This window comes from Scomber japonicus, chromosome 9 (assembly GCF_027409825.1).
Source record: "Scomber japonicus isolate fScoJap1 chromosome 9, fScoJap1.pri, whole genome shotgun sequence".
NCBI lineage: Eukaryota > Metazoa > Chordata > Actinopteri > Scombriformes > Scombridae > Scomber > Scomber japonicus.
The window spans coordinates 38,405,423-38,431,583 of NC_070586.1; the positions used below are offsets into that span (position 1 = coordinate 38,405,423).

At 42.4% G+C, this 26,161-nt stretch overlaps 1 protein-coding gene across 1 annotated transcript in view; it reads left to right on the top strand.

Moving 5' to 3' along the window:
• The window catches only part of apba1a (amyloid beta (A4) precursor protein-binding, family A, member 1a), a 37,382-nt gene extending 11,512 nt beyond the window's left edge, over window positions 1–25,870 (top strand). Inside the window, exons 3-13 of the mRNA XM_053325945.1 lie at window positions 1,015–1,113; window positions 1,237–1,276; window positions 6,503–6,648; window positions 9,548–9,580; window positions 14,103–14,189; window positions 15,429–15,614; window positions 16,144–16,323; window positions 16,578–16,790; window positions 21,982–22,101; window positions 22,206–22,346; window positions 25,782–25,870. Coding sequence (XP_053181920.1) covers window positions 1,015–1,113; window positions 1,237–1,276; window positions 6,503–6,648; window positions 9,548–9,580; window positions 14,103–14,189; window positions 15,429–15,614; window positions 16,144–16,323; window positions 16,578–16,790; window positions 21,982–22,101; window positions 22,206–22,346; window positions 25,782–25,853 — 1,317 coding nt within the window. The 3' untranslated portion in view covers window positions 25,854–25,870. The remainder of the gene's footprint in view (window positions 1–1,014; window positions 1,114–1,236; window positions 1,277–6,502; window positions 6,649–9,547; window positions 9,581–14,102; window positions 14,190–15,428; window positions 15,615–16,143; window positions 16,324–16,577; window positions 16,791–21,981; window positions 22,102–22,205; window positions 22,347–25,781) is intronic.
• The last annotated feature ends 291 nt before the right edge of the window (window positions 25,871–26,161 follow it).

Genomic DNA, 26,161 nt, shown 5'->3' on the forward strand with positions numbered 1-26,161 from the left:
TTCCTTCTTCCTCCCTTCCTTCCTTGACTCGAGGACAACAGGAGGGTTAATGAAGTCTTATATAGCTGTGCCTGCATATCAGTCTGCAGTTAGTAGTTTATCACTATGATCAATCTCCTCCACAGATTTTCCACAATGGGTTTAACATCACAGAAATACAGAGCAGTAACTCTTACTTCATTTGACATACTTATTGCTGCTTGGACATCTGTGGCACCTGCTCATGCAATGAGCTTATCCTCTAACCAAGCCTGCATGGCTCATGTTGTGCTCTGCAGCTCTTCTCCACATTTTAATCACAGAGCTGAAACACTAAAGTGAAATTAGTATTTTTAAGTGGACATTAGTCTCTGTAGATTAATCCCAAATGATAATGCACCTTTCATCTAGTAGTCTTCTATTCCAACTGCTGTGTACGTCATTTTCATTGAAAAACAGTCTGACCAAAAGAAATGTAGCTATATAACCACTTTGTTGTTTTCACTATAAAAGCAAAACAATGACCTGAATCATGCTGAGCGTCCCTCAGAGCAGAGAGGAGCTGCACCACTGTTTGCAATTCATTTTGATGATTTTTTTCATATAAAAATATACAGTAGTGCACCTATGCATTTTTTCATGTCCATAAATGTTGTCTTCTGTTAATGTCCACAATAGTCTGTGAAGACCTATGATGTCTCTGCATAGCATAGTCTGCTTAAACAGATACTCAGTGTAATATATGCAGAACATTTGGAGTATACAGGCTTTAATCATCCATGAATCAGGACGCTCACATATAGCTGGCTGTCATCACAGTGGAGCTCAGGAAGGGCTCTGCATGAGGCGCAGTGAGTAAACAGCAGAGCTGAACTAATGAGCAGGCTGTGGGTGTGAATGCTGACCAGAAAGTCAAAAAAGTCTATGATGTGGCTCCAAAACATGCTCTGCTCAGCCTAAGTGATTCTGCAGCATTTTAGCGTCAAAGTGATTGTGGAATAACAATAGCACTCTCCTCCTGTTCTCTCCCTGCAGTCTCCTTGTTCAGGCTCACCCTCTCCTCCAGGAGCAGAGTCATCCAGCAGACATCTGCTGCAGGATGACAGCTTTGAGTCCTCGCCCTCCAGTAAAGAGGTGTGTCCAACTTTTCACTATTCATCACATATTCATGCACTGTCCCCAGTTTTCACTTTGAGTCATCAAGTAGAAAGAAATGTCTAGAGCAATCCTAACATTCTCCTCTCTTTTTATTAATAGTCCAGGAGAAGCCTTGCATCGTTTCCCACATATGTAGAAGGTGAGTGTTTCATCTTCTGGTGCATTCTGTCTTACTGCAGGAGAAAGAAAGATGTGCTCGTGCTAGTACTAACTAGAAGATACTACCAGGAATAATCTTTCATTAAAGATATCATAAATAATACAAATATGTTATAAATACAAGAAATATCTTGGGTGATTCTGGGGTAATACAACTGTTGCTGGAGGCAAATAGACTAATGTGCTCACAATAATATGATGATATTAGTTTCATATTTCCACAACACTTGCAAGGCAATGTCAATTTAATAACTTTACATTTACAAGAAAATAGCTGTCAGAGTTTTGTTCATATTCAGTGATTTCTTCTGTAATAAGAACCAGAGCTGGAAAATACAAAAACATATATATTGTTTTTATTACTCATGGTAATAATGTTTTCATCTAAACACTGAAGGCCAGGGCTTTTTCCTGGACACACAGACTGCAGTTTCTGTATATTGTTTGATAAATCATAGCTGGAAAATGCAACAATTCTACAGTTATATACAGTACAATATCACCATATAAACCTGAATCTGACCTGGACAGCATATTATGAGCTCAGACACAGGGCTAAGCAGCTCGCTGTTCACTTGTTTATTCAAAGTTTATTAATATTAAAGTGTGTGTCCAAGCACACCATGTGAAATGACTTTTTCCTTACTAGCTGTAAAGCTCTGATCTCCAGCTATGCTCATGAGAGTCACAAAGTTTATTAATATTGAACATGTCACATGACCAAATAGCACCAAATTCAACACTGCACATCCTTGCAACCCCAACAATACACCCACTAGTTGTGAAGATTAGATTAGTAGAAGATTGCATGAATGGTTCTTGAGATATGCAAAGGACATACAGACACACACACACACACACACACACACACACACACACACACACACACACACACACACACACACACACACACACACACACACACACACACACTGCAGTTAAAGTCTGACAGGCACAACAGTGACATGCTTGACAGCTTCCTGAAGAAATGATGGAGGATAGTCTCCCTGACGACAGCCTGCTGTCACTGTGTGGTATGTTGATAGTACCTGGTAATACACAGCTTATTGAACTGCACTGCTGATCTAAGCATGGTGTAAATGCTGCGTCAGCATTTCCTAAATGTCAAAGCCTTCAGTAGCCAATAGAGAGAGGCCATATCAGCGGGAGAGAGGAGCAGTGGGAGATGGATGAGGAAAGATTCCAGATCATCAGTCACATTGTGTCAGTGGTTTATCTCATGGATGTGCATTACACGCACACACACACACACACACACACACACACAGAAACACATACACACACACACTCACACACACACAGAAACACACACACACACACACACACACACACACACGCACACACAAAGGTTCTCTTTATAGTAAACATCTCTCTGGTTGATGTTAATTCTCCTCCAGTATGACAATAATCTATAACTTGGTACACAGTATGGGGAAGTATGGATACAGTTCTGAGACTATTTCTTTCATTAGTTATGTTGAGTTACAAAGCAGTTTTGATTTCCAGAGAAATGTTCATGATAAAGCTGCTACATTCAACTTAATATGCATGATTCATATATTATATCCTCTTGGATTACAGTTTTTTCTGAATGCTTAAGCACATTTTTTGCAACATTGGCTATTTTTGCTAAACTCTACACACAAATGAGAAAACCTTTCACCAAATTATTAAAATGTTATAGTTCTCTTGCAAAAGCGAACACAGCTTGATTAACTCTTCACACCTTAGTAAAAATGGTGTTTTCGTATCAAACAGTAAACACATGCCATCATTTACTAAGCACATAATGTGCCAACTACACACTGATGGTATGAATACAAAACACATCTGGCTTTTGCTTTCTCTGTGCACAAGGTAGGCTAGGTCAGTTTGAGGTCATACTTTTGTCATAGTTCTGTAAACACACAGGGATCCAAACTTCAAGTATTGGTGTTTATTCACACTCATCAAAACAAAGACACAGCACAGAACACAAAATAATAAATTCACAAAAAAAAGACAATCATCCTACATCATGCCGTCTCTCTGGGTCCGGCCACAAAATCTCATCTACATCACATGCGATGTCCTCCAGTTCAAGGCACCGGGGAAAATACCTCCTTGCATGCCGTATCCAGGCCTGACATGATGCCTGCTCAATATCTCCACATGCCTCCTCCATTGCCTGTAAAAGGGCTGCGTGTTGATGGGGATGGTGGTCGTGGACTTTCCAGCGCCACGCAGAAAAGAACTCTTCAATCGGATTTAAGAATGGAGAGTATGGGGGGAGGTTGAGTGCCATGAAGAGTGGGTGATCGGTAAACCAGTTGCGGACCAAAGCAGCCCTATGGAAACTAACATTGTCCCATATGATGACATATCGGGTCTGCTCTGGTCTCTGAACAGTGAGAATGTCGTGTAAGGTGTCCAGGAATGCAATCATGTGTGCAGAGTTATATGGGCCAATGGTTGCATGATGGTGAACAACACCATTTTGGCTGATAGCTGCACACATGGTGATGTTACCACCACGTTGTCCTGGGACATTGATTATTGCACGGTGTCCAATAATGTTCCTACCACGCCTCCTTGTTTTACTGAGGTTAAAACCTGCCTCATCGACAAAGAGCAGCTCGTGTCCCATGGCATCTGCCTCCAGCTCCATTACTCTCTGGACAAGACAAAACAAATGCAACACATCAGGCCCATACACAGCACTACAGTAGCCTATGCACTTCGAAATTCAGAACCAATGACACTATAGCTTACCTGCACATACTCATATCGCAGTTGCTTCACACGTTCACTATTTCTTTCGAAAGGAACTCTGTAAATTTGTTTATCCTTATTCTGTTGCGGGCAAGTACACGACTTAGTACTGACATGCTCACACTGCGTATATTTTGGAAGATGGTGTCATTATCAATTATACGCTGCTGTATTTCGCGTAGTCTTATTGCGTTATTGGCAATCACCATATTCACTATATGGGGCTCTTGCTCTGGAGTGAACATTCTTCCTCTGCCCCCAACATCTGGATGTCTAGCAATTCTGTAAAGTAACAATTTCAGAATTTTTGCATGTATGGTATTGTTGTGTTTCTCATTAGAGTAGGGCAGTGCTACAAATCTTAGTGCAATGTGACTGTACTTACCGATTTTCATTTCGAAATGTCCTAATGATGCTCGCTACAGTGTAGCGGCTCAAATTAGGCTGAACCCGTTGGCCAGCTTCCCTCAGGGTCATTCCATGGTTTATGACATGGTCCACTATTGTTGCTCTGATGTCATCAGTTATTCTATTTCTTCTTCTTACCCTTCCTCTTCCCCCTCCTCGTCCTCCTCTTGCTCCTCCTTGTCCTCTTCCTCTAACTTCCTCTAACCCTCTCGCTTCTTCACCTCCACGTCCTCTTCCTCCAACTCCTTCATCTCCACGTCCTCTCCCTCTTGCTTCTTCACCTCCACGTCCACGTCCTCTTCCTCCAACTCCTTCACCTCCACGTCCTCTTCCTCGGCCTCCTCTGATTCTTACTCTTCTTGCTCCTTCCATTGTACTCCACACAGACAGTTTACCTGTGGCTTATTTATAGTGCTTAGGCTGATTGCAAAGTGAACTAATTCTCTAAAATTGTTTTCACATGTGAAAGTGTGCCAGACAGTTGGCAAAATGTGTAAATAATAGCCATACATGTGTATAATTTTGCTAGGAGTGTTTTGGAAATTTGGCAATTGAGTGTAAGCAGCGAGTTGTGTTTAAAGTTCTGCAAAAAGAGTGCTGTGCAGTGAATTGTGCCTACAGTTTTGCAAAGTGTGTGTTACAAAATTACAAACTGAGTGCAAAGCAGTATTTGTGCTTTTAGTTTGGCTAACTCAGTGAGTGGTTTTGCTATATGTATTAATAGTTTTAGAAATTGTGCTACAAGAACATGATTAGTGCTTAAGCATTCAGAAAAAACTGTAAATCAGGAAACAATCACCTGCACTAGTCTACATTATATGGATTCGTATAGATTAGTTAGATTGAGGATGCTATGAAAACCAAGAATGCATCCAGAACAGTATATAACTGTGTCGATCAGGACCAGGACAACTCAAAGTCCAACAACTAGAACAGAGCAAACTAATCTGTCTCACAACTAGCCTGAAAAGCTTGTAATTAGGAATGTGGATAGTAAGTGTGTCCTGCCTGCGTCCACATGGTGCCAGAGGAGAAGCAGAGGAGAAGCAGAGACGCTGTGCTGCTGTCACAAGAGGTGCTGACTCAGATTACTCTGAGCAGCATGCATGGGAATACTTTACAATATAATAGATGTGTGTATATTTCTCACTTTCAAGAAAGTTAGTGTATGGATGCTTTCTAAAAAAGATGAACACTGATTTTGCTTCTTGGTACGTTTGATTTAGTTTGTTCTGGTTTAATATGAAATGTGCACTACATGTGTAAATACACAAAGTTACATTTCATACAAATATATTGATTCTTTGTTATTATGATATTTCTGATAAAAAAGTAATAATGAATACAGTAATCACAAAGCCACAAAGATAAAATTACTATTAAAACATTTTATTAACACACTGCACACTGTTACTATGTACTGTATGTATTAAGACATACTGTTGTATCAAGGCACCTTTATTGTCACAAAGATTTGTAGCTTAAACAGAACACATTGCAACCATTGGACATGATTACAAGTGTGCATGCGTGCGTGCATGTGTGTTTCATCAGCCACTTAGATAAGATAAGATATTCCTTTATTAGTCCCACAGTGGGGAAATTGACATTATGCAGCAGCTAGTGGACAGTAAAAAAATAGAAGAGCATTAATAGACAAAATAAAGAACAATAAATAACAATAAATAATAAGTAAGTACACAAACAATAAAACAAACAATAGTAGTAAAAATATAGTAAAAATATTGCAACATTATGTACAAAGTAACATTGGTGCCAAATTATAATATACTTGAGTTGATACTCTTATTGCACATATGTATATATATATATATATATATATATATATATATGTATATATATGTGTGTGTGTGTGTGTGTGTGTGTGTGTGTGTGTGTATACGGATTTCTATGTACATATTTTCAGTGGAGTAGATTTTCAGTTTACTTCAATAAACTCAAAGCAGGACTGATCCATCCTCCTCCTGTCCTCCTTCCTTGTGCTTGTCCTTCCCTCTCTCTCTAGTCCCAGGCCCATGTGACCCAGAGGACCTGATCGATGGGATCATCTTCGCAGCCAACTACCTGGGCTCCACCCAGCTGCTATCAGATAAGACGCCTTCCAAGAACATCCGCATGATGCAGGCACAGGAGGCTGTCAGCCGCATCAAGGTGAAGAACACTCACAAACACACTCTTATGCTGCTGTACTCACACTGGTGTGAAGTTAGCTCATTGCACGTGTATTTTTGCAAGCCACTGTCTAGTCCCTCATGTTCCAAACTTATTCAGACTGCTGCATTTTGGCTTTTACCTAGTTCCAAATGAGCAGATGATATATTATACAGTAGTTTGACATTGTACTGAACCTCTAGTCATTTTCTAGATCCATTTTCCCATTAATTTCATATTTCCCTTAGAGTGTATATACCATTGTGTCAGTGGCGCAAAAAGTGGGTAGGCTATGCACTATATGCGGCGCATAGGGGCGCCACAATGGAGGGGGCGCCAAAGCGATGGGGTTAAAAATATTTCGAGTCTGCATTTTCTGTATTTAACAGCGTTTGTGCATGTGTAGTAAATGATATGATCAATAACAGAGGCACGTCACTGATTAGGCGCCCCTCCGCCTCCCTCCCCTGCCCCTCCGATAATCGCCTCCTCTCCGGGGAGAGAGGTGAAAGCACCGGAGCGCCTCTCCACACTATGCGCGCCGGTGCGCGCCCCCCTCGAGCACGCGCTAGAGCAGGAGTGTTTTCATTTGATGACAGGGACCTAATGACATGGAGAGACAGAAAATAAAGCTCTCGGGGGCACAAAACAGAAAACGGAAGAGGGAGAAAGAGCAAGATTTTGCAGGGATGAAAAAAAGCTTTTCAAAGTGGTTGAAAGACAGTAGGTAAGTTATGACAGTGTATCTAGAGGAGGCTTATAAACATTCAGGTTAGCTAAAGCTACTACTAGTAAAACAACAGGTTACTGTTGTCTGATCAGTATTTACAATATAACAGATCATGACAAGAAAAATAAAGGAACTGGTTTGTGGTTATTTTGTTGTTCAGACAGTTATATATTTTTTAACTAGATGGTGAATCATAAAACAGATCAATTATAGAACTTGGGAGTGATACACTTGAGTTTAATGTCTTCACTCTGATATAACACTACAGTGCTGTTGTGATGTAGCTGATAAGTCAGATCAGATGCAGCGTCCAATCAGTAACTGATATCCAATAAGGACAGGGTTAGGGTTAGGTCCATGTGGTTTGACTGCTTGCTGTATTTTTGAAACCTCCTTAACACAAAGTTCATGTCATTCAGGTGTGAGGATGGAGAGAAAGAATCAGGACACACATCTGAGCTGGCGATGCTCACTAGGGGCACTATCGTAAATCTCATGACTGTGATGTCGTCTTAACCCTTAAAGGGGCATTTCACTCAAATCATACAAATAATACAAACACAAATAATACTAATACAATAACATAAAGTGACTGAAATTACAGCTGGGTTACATAACCATTAAAAAAAAATTCAGGCGGGGGTGCCGGGGGGGGGGGGGGGGGGGTGGCGCCTGCAATGTATCTGCATACCCCTCAGAAAGTAGGTAGTTGCGCCCCTGCACTGTGTGTCTTAAACACAAAATAACCTCTGCTGGCAGTCCTAGTTCAGATACTTTTCAGTCTTTTAAAAGTTGCTGTGAAATAATATGTGACCTTATTTTCAACATGTACGTATGTATCCTGCTGCATGTTCATTACACTGACAATTATATAACTAAGAATGTTATGAACACAGCTTTTACATGATATATGAATAAAGACAAGCTGACAAAGTGACTTTCTACAGGTTAGTGTAAAAATGCATGTAAACACTAATGCATGATGATGTTTGTCATGTGACTCTTTATCAATGAATGTGATTGGATATATTTTGTTGCTCTTAAGAATTTCCATGTGATGACCTGTGACTGTTTCACTCCCCCTCACCTACATATATATATTTAGCCAGATGACATATTGAATTTGTCTAACCTGAAACCATCATCCACCACACAGCTTTGTGCAACTGACAAACATCTCCTGACATCTGATTGTTTGACAGATGTTAGTCAGTGTTATAGTCTGTCTCTGCAGCATGTCCCTGCAGTGTGTGATGATATAGAGCTGTACAGAGTGTCTACCTCTCAGAGAAAAACAACAGTGACACCTGCTGGTATAAGGAGGCACTTTGTCATTTTCCATTCCATGGGTGCTTGTATGACAAAGTTGCTACTGCACCAGTTGTTTATAGTGTGTTGGCTGAAGATGAGCTGTTCTGGCAGGAAGTGCTCTACAGCTAGATGGTGGTTGGGACAAATTAACTCCTTTAGTTTGAGTTGTGGGACAGTTTTTGCCATGCTAGCCAATCAGTTTACCCCTGAGGGGATGGATTAAAAAAGGTTTAAAAAGCCTGAAATCTGAAAACACCCAGATAAACCAAACTGATCAGCTCTCTATGTTAGGTGTTAGCATTTAAATTTCATGTTGTAGATACAAAATGAATCACTGCATCGCCTTCCAGTGAGTCAACCTAGTCAGGCTGATTGTGGCTAAGTGTCGACGCACCAAGCACCATAACATAACTACAGAATCATAGGGAAAAGACTGATAACTAGCGGGTCTACGGACAGCTTTGGGCTAAATGTGCTGCACCATTCATCACAAGTACAGCATAAAGTGGGTGCTGCTGGGCTGACTCGTTCTGGTTGCCTGGGCCTGTATCTAACAAGTGTCTCTGAATTCCTTGTAGCATTTGCACTGATAGTTAAACCCAGACTAAAAAAAACATCCTCAGAGTTACTGATGATGCTTCCTATCCTGACTTTCAGCTTTAGAACAATGACTGTTGGAAATGTGACATTGTGCTTCTTGACCATAAAACCCAACCTCACAAACAATCTCCTGCACATGAACTCCAGCAGTGACACACTCAACCCCAGTCCCTGCTTCCTACTTGTGATCCAGTAAGTCTTTCCTGTGCGCTACTCTAACCCATTACTCTCCTGTCTGCTTTATTCCATGACTGGCAGACGGCCCAGAAATTAGCCCAGAACAAGAAGAAGGTGCAGTACCTACATATCCGTCTCATCCTCCACACTGCTGAGAACAGCATCTATTTTCCCTATGCTTGGCTCTCTGTCTGTTTCTGTGTTTGTCTGTAGAGATCACTGCTTTGTCCTCTTCAGTCTTCTGACACTGATGATTTGTTTTCCTGAATCCAGCAAACAGCTTTGTATTGTTGGAGCCGATGTGCATTGTTTCAATCTCCTTCTTGGGTCTCCAGTCCCCTCGCCATTTGTCCATTCCATATCAGGCATGTTGTTACCTTCTCAATTTGGACATGTCTATAGTTTGTTCCAATAGTATTGTTTAGCATCACAAGCTTTTGGATGTAGTGTAAGCTGCTTGTCATGGGACACATCTTGTTTGCTGGATACAGGAAACAGCTGTAATCTCTCTAATCACACAAGGGTCTTACTGGGTTTGTGGTTGTATTCGGTGTGTTTTCTCACTCTGGTGCTGCTCTCTATTTGCAGTCATACTGTATGACTGTACATACTGCACTGTAATATTAAATGAAGAGACAGTCCTACAGTATGCTCTGATGTGCTGTCTTACCCAGAATCAGAGGTCAAGATGTAATATTAAATTATCTGTGTGTGTGTCCAGAGATCTGGTTTGTGACAAAGAGTCTGCAGCCATACTAGCAGCTCTGTGAGGCTGTTCTTAGGCACAGCAGCATGCTAACATCTGCATGCTAACATGCTCTCAAATGCTGATGAGTTATATTTTTACGTTTTTATATGCTGATCATCTTAGTTTGACAATTAACACTAAGCTAAAAGTACAGCTGATGTTGATTAAAATGTCATTAGTTTTGCAGGTATTTGACCATGAAAAATTACAATTTGACCACATTATGCTGCTAAATTAGGAGTCAGACACTTTATTACTGTAGCAACACCTGTGCAATCTAATGCATCCAACACAACAGTTCTGCCATGAACTCTGCTTCTGTGATAATTGTACCAAATTTTCTCAAAACCAGAAATGTCAAAGTCAGGATCAACAAAGTCATTAGGATATAACATTGGTGGCCATGAAGGTCCACAAACCACCTGTAATGATAAGTCTGCATTCCACTTAAATGAAAGAAGTGGTGTGCTCAACTCACAGTCTTTAGAGCGTTATGGGTGCTAACCCAAAATAATCACAAAAGTAACAAATGAAGTTGTCAGCAATCACAGTTTTAATGATGCATAACAGCAAAAAACAGACACATTTCAGCCCTGGCTTTGCTTAACATTACTGAAATAACTGTGGATATGATTCCTATTAAACAGCAGCGGCAGTGTTGATATTTAGTTCTCGTCTGTCCCCTCAAGGAAGCACAGCAGGGAGCGACAATACTAACGTTCCCTTTATGGTAACATAGACTCAGAGTCTACAGATGGGTGCTGGGTGGAACTAAATAATATAAAAAACTCTGAAAAGTGCCATGCTTTCTGTCTATGTGCTAAACTGAGAACATGTTTTGAATCAGTTTCTGTGCTGACACAGAGATGAAATGGATCTTGTCATTTCACTCGGGGTAAGACAGCAAAAAGTGTGATTCTAAGAATGTTTGGATGTTCCTTTTCTTATATATTCCTTTGCATTTAAACCTTGTGAAACATATGTTTTCTTGCATCACCTGCTTCCTCTAAAAACCTACAGTGCTCTAACCTTTCCAGTTTGGTCATGTTTGAAATTGTGATTTAGATTTTGGTTCTGGGACTCATTATGTGTGCATGAATGTCACCTTCCTTTTGTGATGCTCAAGAAGAAGCGGCAGCTGACTTATTAATCATATATATATAAAGAATATAACATGTTGTTTCTAAGCTAGGATAGGTGTTTAGATTTATAATTGTATTTTTACTTACCTTCCTGCCATTGATTTTGGTACAGTATAGGTAGAACATATAGGGGAGAAAAGGGTTGGTTGTGACATTCATCAGATCTCTGTCCCTAGAGGGCGCTGTTAAACAGTTTTGGCACTGAAAGTTTCAGAGTTTAGGTGAGATGTTACTTCAGAGATCATTTTCTGGAGTAAACTGTTTGACATTGATGAGAGGATGTTTAGTGTTTTTCATGTGGAAATGTAAATATCCAACTCTTCATTGTTTCTCTTCTGGGCTTTTACACAAAGAGATTATAATAAAACATTCATTACCATTAAAAAGTATGAAGAGAGAGTGATAGGAAGGTTTTTTTCTTAGCCAAAACATGTTGTTAGCTTTGCTGGTAGCAAAGAATCCCAGTTGGGGATGTTTGTCACATTTTCTTTGGGGTTGGTTCTCACATGTTGGCATATACATATATAGTGTGATATATCTAGTTCTGTCTTTCTTTTAAGAGAGCAAAATGACCAGGAAGACAAACATGGGTCAGACTCCTCCAGATGTGAAGCTCAGAGCAGTCAGGGAGGTGAAAATGCACAACACTGTCACATGAGGACAAAAAATTCACTTATAGAAAATATTTTTCCTGCTTATGTTCTCTCGGTGCAGTAGATGTGTTAGGTTGTTTTATTTCAATGAAACTAAACATTTTAAATATTTTTTTAAGACTGTCTACATTTTTAAATTTTTTCTCCATTACAATAACACTGGGACAACCAACCCCATAGTGTGAGACTACCAACCCCATGATGGGGACGCTTTTCACAATTGCACAAGACATATTTGACGTCCCAGAATTGGCTGAAGGAGAGTAAGACCACTCTATTCCTAACTGACAATTTAGGCTTTCATTACAAATTAAAGGGGAATCTGTTCAGTATCTGTTCATGAGGAATTCAAAGGAAAGTAACAAGTGTGACTACCAACCCTGTTCTCCCCTACCTCTAAAAACTACCTCTGAATAGGAATTTATTAGTGCTCTCAACTTACTGTCAAGTCAGCATATCAGCATGAACTAAAGTTTCAGATTGTTGTCAGTTACTGAGGAGAACACAAATTGTTTTGCGGCAATCAGCAAATGGACTAAAATATGCAACATACTGGTGTGGTCCATAGCAGATATTTAAGCTCACACAATGTGTCCTGGGAACAAGATTGAGAATCAGTGACCTAACTAATGTGACAGCGAACTAACCATTATCCTGAAAAAGTGATATTCCACTACTCCACAAACTTTTCTGTATGAAACATATCATACATCACATCATACAGACTTCAAATGTTTAAGTAGACTGGATTTGCAGTTATTATACATTGGTTTCCAATTCTGACAAGTCAAATCAAAAAGTGTTAGTTTAGGATAATCTCTCTGTCCTCATTCATTGGCATCACATCCTAAACTAAATTGATTATCTGAGTAGGAGTTCTGACCAATGGGAGAGAAGAATATGGCCTCCCTGTTAAGGTCATATTGATGCACATGCTTATGAGCTTCACAGGATCCTGCCTGAGAGCTGGAGTGTACTTGGCTTAGAAATGGACAGTTTAAAGGTGGACAATAAATAATGCTGCAGCAGCCCAGCCAGTATGTCCATGTGGGCCCCATACGGGTTAAATGTGGGCTATGTGGGTACTGAGTGGGCATGGGCATAAACAGGGCAAATTGTATGGGTCCCATTTAAGGTCTATTCTGATACAACTTAGACCCCATATGGGCAAACACCTGAAACACAGTCAGACCCCACTTGAAACCCATGTGGGCAAACACAGCTGGGGTCACCATGGAAACTGCAGACAAACCCACTTGGGACCTATATTTGCAGCCCAAATGTAACCCTTATGGGGCCCACATGGACATGCATGCTGGTAGTGGTTTGAAACAGTTATCTGTGTGTTTTAATACTTTTTTGAAGTCTCGTTGCTATTGGAAACCATTGTAACTGATGTATATTCAAGTTAACCACAGCCTGTATTCTCCATAAAGGATGAAAATACAAAGTTTTACCTTTTACGTTATGGTCTAAAGACAGATCCTGAGTGGAGTATCACTTTAATACTTCATACAGTATCTTCTAGCCACACAAGGGCCAATGCTGTGTTCAGAATGTAGGTTTGTTGATTTCAAATGAATCATGAAGTTCAAAGATTTGCCCTTGATAAATTGATTTCACTATTGTAAATATAACTGGTAGTTATGATTATGGTTTGGCACCTTTGACTGTTTGTGACACCAAGCAGGAATCCCACATGCTCTCCCTCACACTACAGAATGTTGCTCCAACATGATGAGAACACATTCCTCTGTCATATCATTTGCATACCTCTGGGTACCTGCTCATTGTATAAACCAAAGGCACAGAGAGAGAAACATCTTGATGGAGCCATTGATTGCTTCAGACCAGGATAGTACACTCAGTAAAAAAAATGGGTTCTTCATGCACACTGGTGCGTGATTTTAAAACATCTACAAGTAATGGTTTAAAAGGTTGTAGCTGTTTCATCAGTGTTTTCTTTCGCTTTGTGCTCTGGTCACAATGAGATGTCCAAAGTACTGACCTCTAAGCTGTGTCTGGTTATTCTCAACATCTGCTCACCAAAGTTTTGGCTTTTTTAAGTCTGTATGTTTTATGAATGTGTTTAGGCCCCTGAGGGTGAGCCTCAGCCCATGACAGAGGTGGATCTCTTCATCTCCACCCAGAGAATTAAAGTGCTCAACGCGGACTCCCAGGTACTCAGTCTGACTGAAGGTACCATACACAAGTACAGTGTTAGCCTGTCCTGCTAACCAGCTTATCTACTAAAAAAGTGTACTCCCCAGTTTCAGGTCAAATCTTTGTCAGTTTTCTTGGTATGGCTCTGCTGCCAGGTGTTTAGGAAGTCAATACTTTCTGGTCATGTAATAAAGCAGATTACACCAACCAACCTATGAAATATCTGAAAAGACCATTTGCAACATCAGTTTGAGTAAAATTCATGTTAATATTGTGAAATAGCTTTCATAGCCAAGATAAGAAGCTCTTGATATAAATGTCATCCATAACTGAATCAGTAATTCAAGTGCTATTGTATTGTTTATTGTTTATTGTATCCTTTGGATTCCCATTAGTCTTCATAGAGATGAAGACTATTCTTCCTGGGGTCCACATTAAATCAAACAATTATTACAACAATTACATAAATACATCATTTATACAAAGAATTACACAAAATCATTCATCCTGAATTAACATGATTATAGAAATATATATTAATATATATTAAGGAATGCATTGTAAATGATTATAAAAGAGTTACATAATTATAGAAGAGTATACATGAGGTAACCTGAAGCATAAAATGTACCAAGTTGTTCAACGCAGATGTATTAACATGCTTGAATTCAACTTAACCTGATTTCCTAATTTCCTAATTTATGCTATGCATAGCCCTGAATCTGCTAACAGTAGCTAATACAGTTATGACTGTTTCAACTGCATTTGCTTTTTACCAACGCATATGCATCGCAAGGGCAGATAGGAACTGAATCATTCCTGGCCAACAACAGAATATCCCTCTTAAGAACATCCACTTTTTCACAGCACAAACTAAACATGTCAACACTCAAGAAAGTTTGGGTATAGTTTATGTTGAGGTCAGAAGAAGATGCAGTGCCTTGGTAAAAACTGTAACATAGCTTCAAACTTTGCACCATATAGTCAGACATGGTATCTCCCTCTGTTTCTGATTTGTACGGAGGCCCCTGGGGGTCATATAAGAAAGAAATATTGATGTGGTAAATTGATCGAATGGCTCACTGCCAAGGAAGCAGATTGGTCAGTCAAGCTGCAATCATGACAAGACTGTGTGTGACAACACACAATAAGAACTCAACTTTGACCAACAAATCTAATGTCACTTCCAACATAGACCTATATAGTAATTTATGAACTGTATCTAAGTGTGACAGTTATGGTTCTGTGACTTCCAGGAGACCATGATGGACCACCCTCTGCGGACCATCTCCTACATTGCAGACATTGGTAACATCGTGGTTCTGATGGCCAGGCGCCGGATGCCTCGACCCGACTCTCAGGAGAATGTGGAGGCCTCAGACCCGGGTCAAGACAACAAGCGCCAGTACAAGATGATATGTCACGTGTTTGAATCTGAGGATGTGAGTCCAACAAGTTTCTATGATATTAAATGATTTGAACTTGTCAGGAAGGAAACCCTTTCAGTTTCTTTGCATATCTAGGCATTATTATAGAAATCCATGTCTGATATTGTATTTTCGTATTACAACATGCTCAGGTATAATGTTTACCAAGGTACCATCTTCATTTAGCATGTTAACATGCTAACAACTAATTAGCATAGCTGCCCCTAAAGTACAGCTGAGGCTGATGGGAATGTCAGTTTGTATAGTTCGTGCTGGACCTGATGATGAATCCCAAGGAAAACTCATAAGATGAATATCAAATAAGGGTTTATCTTTAAGAGACCATGGATGTCTGTACAGAATTTTTTGATAAGCCATCCAATATTTATTGAGGTTTCAGTCTGCACCAAAGTGGGGGGCTGACTAATGGTCATTGTCATCTGTAGAGCATTAAGCTGACCATAAGATGTTCTAGATAAATATGTTGATTCTTTTAACACTGTTACATCACCCATCTTTGCTTGTGATTCACAAAAACCTTTAGGCCCAGCTGATTGCCCAATCCATCGGGCAGGCCTTCAGTGTGGCTTACCAGGAATTTTTGCGGGCCAATGGCATTAACCCTGAGGACCTGAGCCAGAAGGAGTACAGTGACCTGCTCAACACTCAGGACATGTACAATGACGACCTCATCCACTTTTCCAAGTCTGAGAACTGCAAAGATGTAAGAACTGAGTATCATTCAGGCTTTTTTTGATACAGTTTTTATCTTGAATAAAAAATGTTATGTGTTGATTAAATAAGAGCATCATTAATTATTTGCTTCACTGTGGCTTCACACGGTTTCTTAAGCTGCTCAAAACTTTAGTTAGACACAGGACTGCTACACTATTTTATATTATATAATATGTTTTTTGCATCACAGTGTTGAAACTTGCGATGAGGTGAAAATCAACTACAATGGTTGTTTCTCTTCAGGTGTTCATAGAGAAAGCTAAGGGGGAGATTCTGGGTGTGGTCATTGTGGAGAGTGGGTGGGGCTCCATCCTGCCTACTGTCATCATTGCCAACATGATGCATGCTGGGCCAGCTGAGAGGTCTGGCAGGCTGAACATAGGAGATCAGATCATGTCCATTAATGGAACCAGTCTGGTGGGACTGCCACTGTCCACCTGCCAGAGTATCATCAAGGTATGTGCATGGTATCATTTTTCTTGGTAACAGATATTATGAATGAAGATATGGATGATGGGGTGCACAGGTGGAAAATGGGAAAACTTCCTGCCCACCACATTGCTGTCGGCTGTATTTATTCATGTGTTTTATGTATTTTTTACAATGCAGAGCACTTTTCTGGAAAAAGTTACAAAGTATATTACAAAGTATATTATTATTATAGCAAAATAACTCTATAATTTGGGGAAAAGTTGAAGACAACAAACGATAATTGATTTAGAATTAAAATTGTCAATAATTAATTTAGTACAGGTGAAAAGTGCAGTGGTACAGGATAATCAGGCCATAATTAAATGATAAAAAAAAGAGGGGAATGTGGAAAAGAAGATATGTAAAATAGAAAGATTTTATGTAGAATAGAAATTTTATGTAAATGCTTAACTTATAAGCTGCAATTTTCACTGAGGCTATTATGATGTTATTTTTGTGCTACAATAGCGAAACTTACAAACTTTATATTTTGAACAGAAAATATTAATCTGAGCAAACAAACACACTCACTCACTCTCTGCTCACTCAACGCCTCGTGCACTCTCAACTCTTCCTGAATACTCGCTCAGTTAGCACAGTGTATGTAAATGAACCACTAAGCAGGTCTGTTTTGCATCCAATCAGGCTGCTAAAGAGGCAAGTGAGGGATTTTTATAAACGACTGATCAAGAAAGAAGGATTTTTAAAGAACATGAGAGAAAACGACAACATAAACACTTAGATTTAGTAGCTGATGAAACATTCAACAGTCTCTACTATTTAGTTTAGTGTATTATAATGCTGTTTGTATTATTATTATTAGTCATTTTCTTCCAAGTTCTCTTTGTTGGAGATATTTATTTTTCTTGTTAGATTTAATAATTCATGTTAATTTATTTTGTTGTTTGTTTTTGAAGACTATAGCTGAATTAGTTTTATTATAATATTAGTATCATTTTGGTTAGTTTTTTTTTTTAGGGTACTGGGCAGCTGGGTCACAGAGATGAATCTATTTCTATAGGTAGTCACTAGGCAGGTATTGGACCAGCAGGCACCAGGATGGGTTTATGGTTTTTACCAGGGCAGAGAGGTGGCAAACACTATCAGAGTTGCCTCCTTCCGTTGGCTGGTTTTGTGGTTCATTTACATACACTGTGCCAACGCCAGCGAACATTCAGGCAGAGTTGAGAGCGTACAAGACTTTGAGCTAACAGAGACGCTGTGAGCGAGCTGTGTGTGAGTGAGCAGATAAGTGTCACTATTGTAGCACAAATATAACACCATAGCCTTTCTGTTGTAAGTACAGTAAATGAAGGGTGTGGCCCAAAGAGTAGAGTGTGAGGCTCGAGGGTAAGTTTACTGCTAAAGAGCACAGTGAGTCAATGAAATACAGACAGGTTACTCTTACTACTGGTCAGTTACCTACAGATAACCTGTAGCTGCTCCATAACTACACCATAGCTAATAGTTTTTTGGTGCTTGTTTCCATGGCCTCATACTGTTGACTGTATATGAAGAGTGACGCTGTTTCAACTGGCAAAGCCAGACATTCTGTCAATAAGAAATTGACATTAAATTATGTCAAGTGCTGCTGTTAAATCAAGTTAAACTTGATATACTCAATGACAGGAATGAGATTCACCATCCATCCATCCATCTTCTTGCCGCTTATCCGGGGTCGGGTCGCGGGGGCAGCAGCCTAAGCAGGGAAGCCCAGACTTCCCTCTCCCCAGCCACTTCGTCCAGCTCTTCCAGGGGGACCCCGAGGCGTTCCCAGGCCAGCCGAGAGACATAGTCTCTCCAGCGTGTCCTGGGTCTTCCCCGGGGTCTCCTACCGGTGGGACGTGCCCTGAACACCTCACCAGGGAGGCATCCTGATCCTCTCGACGTGGAGGAGCAGCGGGTCTACTCCGAGCTCCCTCCGGATAACTGAGCTTCTCAACCTATCTCTAAGGGAGAGCCCAGCCACCCTAAGGAGGAAGCTCATTCCGGCCGCTTGTACCCGCGATCTTGTTCTTTCGGTCACTACCCAAAGCTCATGACCATAGGTGAGGGTAGGAACGAAGATCGACTGGTAAATCGAGAGCTTCGCCTTTCGGCTCAGCTCTCTCTTCACCACGACGGATCTGTGCAGAGTCCGCATTACTGCAGACGCCGCACCGATCCGCCTGTCGATCTCCCGTTCCATCCTTCCCTCACTCGTGAACAAGACCCCGAGGTACTTGAACTCCTCCACTTGAGGCAGAATCTCATCCCCGACCCGAAGAGTGCACTCCACCCTTTTCCGGTTGAGGACCATGGCCTCGGATTTGGAGGTGCTGATTTTCATCCCGGCCGCTTCACACTCGGCTGCGAACCGATCCAGTGAGAGTTGGAGGTCACGGTCTGATGAAGCCAACAGGACCACATCATCTGCAAAAAGCAGTGACCCAATCCTGAGGTCACCAAACCGGACCCCCTCTACACCCTGGCTGCGCCTAGAAATCCTGTCCATAAAAATTATGAACAGGATCGGTGACAAAGGGCAGCCCTGGCGGAGTCCAACTCTCACTGGAAACAAGTCCGACTTATTGCCGGAAATGCGGACCAAGCTCTGACACCGGTCATACAGGGAACGGACGGCCCTTATCAGGGAGTCCGATACCCCATACTCCCGGAGAACCCCCCACAGGATCCCCCGAGGGACACGGTCGAATGCCTTCTCCAAGTCCACAAAACACATGTGGACTGGTTGGGCAAACTCCCATGCACCCTCAAAGATCCTGCAGAGGGTGTAGAGCTGGTCCACTGTTCCACGGCCCGGACGAAAACCACACTGCTCCTCCTGAATCCGAGATTCGACTATCCGACGGACCCTCCTCTCCAGCACCCCCGAATAGACCTTACCAGGGAGGCTGAGGAGTGTGATTCCCCTGTAATTGGAACACACCCTCCGGTCCCCCTTCTTAAAAAGAGGGACCACCACCCCAGTCTGCCAATCCAGAGGCACTGCCCCCGATGTCCACGCGATGCTGCAGAGTCGTGTCAACCATGACAGCCCCACAGCATCCAGGGCCTTGAGGAACTCGGGGCGGATCTCATCTACCCCGGGGCCCTGCCACCGAGGAGCTTTTTAACCACCTCGGCGACCTCCACCCCAGAGATAGGAGAGCCCACACCCAAGCCCCCAGGCCCTGCTTCCTTACCAGAAGGCGTGTTGGTGGGATTGAGGAGGTCTTCGAAGTATTCCTTCCACCGATCCACAACGTCCCGAGTCGAGGTCAGCAGCGCACCGTCCGTGCTTCCCCCTCCTGAGACGCCGGATGGTGGTCCAGAATCTCTTCGAAGCCGTCCGGAAGTCTTTTTCCATGGCCTCACCGAACTCCTCCCATGTCCGGGTTTTTGCCTCAGCGACCGCCCTAGCTGCGCTCCGCTTGGTCTGCCGGTACCTGTCTGCTGCCTCCGGAGTCCTACAAGCCAAAAAGGCCCTATAGGACTCCTTCTTCAGCTTGACGGCATCCCTCACCGCCGGTGTCCACCAGCGGGTTCGGGGATTGCCGCCCCGACAGGCACCGACCACCTTGCGGCCACAGCTCCGGTCAGCCGCCTTGACAATGGAGGCACGGAACATGGCCCACTCGGACTCAATGTCCCCCGCCTCCCCCGGTACATGGTCGAAGCTCTCCCGGAGGTGTGAGTTGAAACTCTCTCTGACAGGAGACTTTGCCAGACGTTCCCAGCAGACCCTCACAATACGTTTGGGCCTGCCAGGTCTGCCCGGCATCCTCCCCCACCATCGGAGCCAACTCACCACCAGGTGGTGATCAGTTGACAGCTCCGCCCCTCTCTTCACCCGAGTGTCCAAGACATGCGGCCGCAAGTCCGACGACACGACTACAAAGTCAATCATCGAACTGCGGCCTAGGGTGTCCTGGTGCCAAGTGCACATATGGACACCCTTATGCTTGAACATGGTGTTCGTTATGGACAATCCGTGACGAGCACAGAAGTCCAATAACAGAACACCACTCGGGTTCAGATCATGGGGGCCGTTCCTCCCAATCACACCCTTCCAGGTCTCACTGTCGCTACCAACATGGGCGTTGAAGTCCCCCAGCAGAACGAGGGAATCCCCAGGGGGAGTGTTTTCCAGCACCCCCTCCAAGGAGTCCAAAAAGGCTGGATACTCTGAAGTGCTGTTTGGACCATAGGCACAAACAACAGTCAGGATCCGTCCCCCCACCCGAAGGCGGAGGGAGGCCACCCTCTCGTCTACCGGGGTAAACTCCAACATACAGGCACCAAGCCGGGGGGCAATAAGTATTGCCACCCCTGCCCGGCGCCTGACACCAGTGGCAACTCCAGAGTGGACGAGAGTCCAACCCCTCTCAAGGAGACTGGTTCCAGAGCCCTTGCTGTGCGTCGAGGTGAGGCCGACTATATCTAGCCGGAACTTCTCAACCTCACGCACCAGCTCAGGCTCCTTCCCCACCAGAGAGGTGACGTTCCACGTCCCTAGAGCTAGCTTCTGCAGCTGAGGATCGGACCGCCAAGGTCCCCGCCTTCGGCCGCTGCCCAGCTCACATTGCACCCGACCCCTTTGGCCCCTCTCACTGGTGGTGGGTCTGTGGGAGCGGGGTCCCATGTCCCTTTTTCGGGCTATGCCCGGCCGGGCCCCATGGGGGAAGGCCCGGCCACCAAGCGCTCGCCTCCGAGCCCCACCCCCAGGCCTGGCTCCAGGGGGGGGCCCCGGTGACCCGCGTCCGGGCAAGGGACACGAAAATCCAAATATCTTGCTCGTCATCGGGGTTTTCTGAGCTACCTTTTGTCTGGCCCCTCCCCCCGGACCTGTTTGCCATGGGAGACCCTACCAGGGGCATAAAGCCCCCGACAACTTAGCTCCTGGGGTCATTGGGACACGCAAACCCCTCCACCACGGTAAGGTAGTAGCTCAGGGAGGGGAATGAGATTCACATTTCTCATAAATACAGTTACTATACAGACTCCAGGAGTGGCTTTGGAAACTACTTATCCAGAATTTTAGAATTTTAAATGGAACAAAGGGGCATCAGATCCAGATTTTTTGAAAAGATGCTGTGATTGCAGGTAGGAAGCCAGTGTGGTATCAACACCACAGAAATGTACCAAAATCACACCATTTGACATTTTACTGGTGTCATTTCTTTTCCTTATGTAGGGTCTTAAGAACCAGTCACGCATCAAGCTGAACATAGTCAGATGTCCTCCAGTGACCACCGTACTCATCAGACGCCCAGACCTCCGCTACCAGCTGGGCTTCAGCGTTCAGAATGGCATTGTGGGTAACAATGTGACTTGGTTTTGTTAAATGATACCTGTAGTGCATATTAAGTAGTTTGATCAACAATCAGTTGCATATACAATTATCTGTCCTTTCTACAGATCTGTAGCCTTATGCGTGGTGGTATTGCTGAAAGGGGCGGGGTCAGAGTGGGTCACCGCATCATAGAGATCAACAGCCAGAGCGTGGTTGCTACACCCCATGAAAAAATTGTCCACATCCTGTCCAATGCTGTGGGAGAGGTGAGACTCCACATCTGACACAGAGATAACACAAAATGTCTAAGGACAGGGTTAGGGTAAGGGTAACCCTAATCCAGTTATAACAATAATAATAATAATGCGTTTTATTTAAAGACGCCTTTCAAAGCACTCAAGGATACCTTACAAGGCACACATAAAATAACAATAACAGCACAGCAAACAATCTATATGAGCTAACATTGATTCGGACGTCCGAAGTGCGAATGTCTGGTGGGAGAGAGTTCCATAGGCGGGGGGCAGATCGGCTGAAGAAGTTGGTTGGCAGAGGAGGATCGGAGAGTTCGGGAAGGTGTGTAGATGTGAATAAGTTCAGAGAGATATGATGGTGCCAGGTTGTGAAGGATCTTGAATGTGAGGAGTAGAATCTTAAAGTCAATGCGGGATTTGATAGGGAGCCAGTGAAGTTGCTGCAGGGCAGGAGTGATGTGTTCAATAGAGGGAGTTCTGATTATGATACGAGCGGCTGCGTTCTGTACCAGTTGGAGTTTATTAAGAGATTCCCGCAGAAGACCAAAGAGGAGAGAGTTCCAGTAGTCCAGACAGGATGTGATCAACACCACTAGAGACTGGAGAGATGCCAGCTCTCACTGTGTGCGAGCGAGATATGATGTGAACCAAGCCAGAGGGATGTCAGTGATTCCAATGGAGGCTAATCTGTCCAGGAGGATGTCATGAGAAACAGTGTTGAAAGCTGCGCTCAGGTCGAGGAGAACCATGGAGAGAAGTCCAGAGTCAGATGCCATCAGGAGGTCATTGGTGATTTTCACTAGGGCTGTCTCTGTGCTGTGGAGGGTACGGAAACCAGACTGTTGTCAGACAGATGGGTGTAGACCGTCTTGTCTTAGACCAGTCCAAAAAGTCTGTCAGTTATGAACTGTAGATCAGTTAAAGAGACGATGAAGTCATCTTTAATCACAGATGCTTAGTGTGGAAGTAAATAAAATACCGGCAATTGTGGGTGGAGTACAGCGGTATGTGACTGTCCTATGTTGTTTAGGCAGATTCAGCAGATCTGCATCCAATGCAAGGAAATCCTTATCCAGAAAGATAAGGTTTTAAAACTACAATGTCGAAAAGATATAGCCTTAAACTGGAAAAAACAAGGTAAAAAGTTTTGGTTGTTCCTGGCTTGGAACACAAAGGCGGGTACACATAGGCACCGACGCATGCACAATTCTGTTATATGAATTTTTGCACCATATGGTCATGTGATTATGAGCAGTATTAACAGTGAATGACACAGTTGAGTTGCTGAGCAAACATCAGATGTCTCCCAACTGGCTGTGGAGCAAAGACTTCTAACCGTCCTCTGCTTGGTTATAAACAGCAACCACAGTTATATGACACCCAAAGGTGCATGCCAGTGTAAGCAGCTCAACATTTAGTGCAAGCTTTCAAACAACGTCCTGACTTCCCAGTGGAGGGGCCTCAGGTCAGCAGAATTCAAATGTCACTTTGGTAATACGTGTTCATACATCTGAAATGACACAATGAAGCAAGGCCAGTTACCATAGCCAAAAAATTGCCAAACTTTTCTCTGCCTAATGAGCAGTCCAACACTTTATGCAGGAAGAGTGCGTTTCTATGTCAAAAAGAGTGAATTTGATATAGTACATAAATATATTATAATGATATATGGTTTATAAATTCTAAAATATTACTTTTTTCACCTTTTTTCTAAACAACAGTAATGTAGAGTTACAACTCCATTGTAACTCTACAGCTTAATATCTGATTAGTCTGTGATATAAATGATACTGTAAGAAGCCAGCTGGGTTGATAAACCTGAGCAGTAGATTTTCTGACCACTCAATTTAAATTTAGTAGAATAGGCTGATTTATTATGTGTGCATCAAGCTGTTGTTGCATTCAACTCTCAAAATGTGTATCTGGACAACTACTGGCCAGATAGTAATGCAGTTTGTTAAAGATATGTCTTCCATACATGTTTAATTGCACTGTATTAAAAGGGATCTACTACAGTATGTTCATTTCCAGTTCTATATGTTTATTGTGGGACTCCAGTAGTATGGATTATGAAATTGAGTTGTTAAAAAAACCCAGACATTATATTCTGAAAATTAATATTTGATTGTGAAAAAAGAGCAGCATTGTGCGGGCCTAGTGCCGCTGCACTAAATGCACAACAGACAGGAGTCACACAACATTACTTTCATTCATTGAAATGCATTTTCAACTATTCTGTACTTGTCCGTACTTTATGCCACAAACATCATTCAACCTTTGACATGCTTCACATTTTTCATACATTCAAGTTATCATTCAACTTTCAAATACCATTCAATTTTTTTTTTAAATATTCACCGTTAGTTATAATAGAAGAAAAAAAACATTCATATCCATTCATCTTCAACATCTTCCACATCATTCATACATTCATATAGAAACTTTAGTCAAGTTTTAAGTCACAAGACTTAGGACTTTCTCATATTGATTTAACATTTTTATATCTTTCATACTTTTTACACAATCACATTTTTATAAACTTTTAAGAATCTTTTAAACTTGTAAGACGTGTGTATTGTGCAGAATGTTCAGACCCGCAGTGCATGATGTCACTCGTGACTAAGATGCTAAGATTTTTGTTGGGAGTGAGAAGGACGGACAACGTTAGGAATGAGTATATTAGAGAAACAGCTCTGGTTGGATGGTTTGGAGAAGCAATAGGAGCAAGATTGACATAGTTTGGACATGTGTAGAGGAGAGATGCTGGTTATATTGGGAGAAGACTGCTGAAGACAGAGCTGCCAGGCAAGAGCAAAAGAGAAAGAAAGAAGAAGAAGTTTATGGATATGGTGAGGGAAGACATGCAGGTGAATGATGTGACAGAGGAAGATGCAGAGGACAGGAATAGATAGAAACAGATGATCCACTGCAGCGACCCCTAATTGGAGCAGCCAAAAGAAGAAGAAGAAGAAAGTGAATGGAGAGCAGCAGTGTGCAACTCCACTACTACAGCTACCGGCTACATGTGATCCTACTAACAATCTGTTCCATATGCTACCGCTGCTATCCACTTACTGTGACCTCATCACATAACCATATGGAGAAAGTTACATGGATAGCAAGGAAATGGATAGCAATATGATACAATTGATATAGAGGGTTTAGCTATGTAATGACGGAACAGTTACACTTCTATTTTAATCAGTAGAGCTGTCTACACAGGCTGTGTAATGGCTTGTGTTTTATTCATGCTATACATATATGCCACTTGAAGTGTATTTTTTAGTTTTAGGCATAACTACAATGATTGTGTATTGGTCTCTGGTGCCTGAATGCATTGTGTGTAGAGATGGACTGAAGCTGCTGCTGCTCTGCTAATGTGCAGCTTTCACTACACATCAATAATTCCATCAACTGAATATTTTGTTCTGTTCCTGACTGTCTCAGATCCATATGAAGACGATGCCTGCAGCCATGTACCGCCTGCTGACCGCCCAGGAGCAGCCTGTTTACATTTAAGAAGACAAGACCCTCACCTCACACACCCTTTAAACTGCTACTGTCACTCCCCAACCTTGTCCCTCTTTGCTCATCCCATAACCTTCTCAACACTGTCTTCACTAAAAAAAAAATCTGTTTTCTGACTTTGGCTAAAGCTTCAGATAATGTTCCAGGATGTTTGTTCCAGGATGTTTACACGTGATGTGTTTGTAGCATTTATTAGGTTCCAGAATACCAAACCTTTCTTCCTGGCTCACAGGTGATGTTTAGAAATTCGGCACATTTAACATACAGTTAAGTTGAAAGACATGGGAGCACTGCTGGGC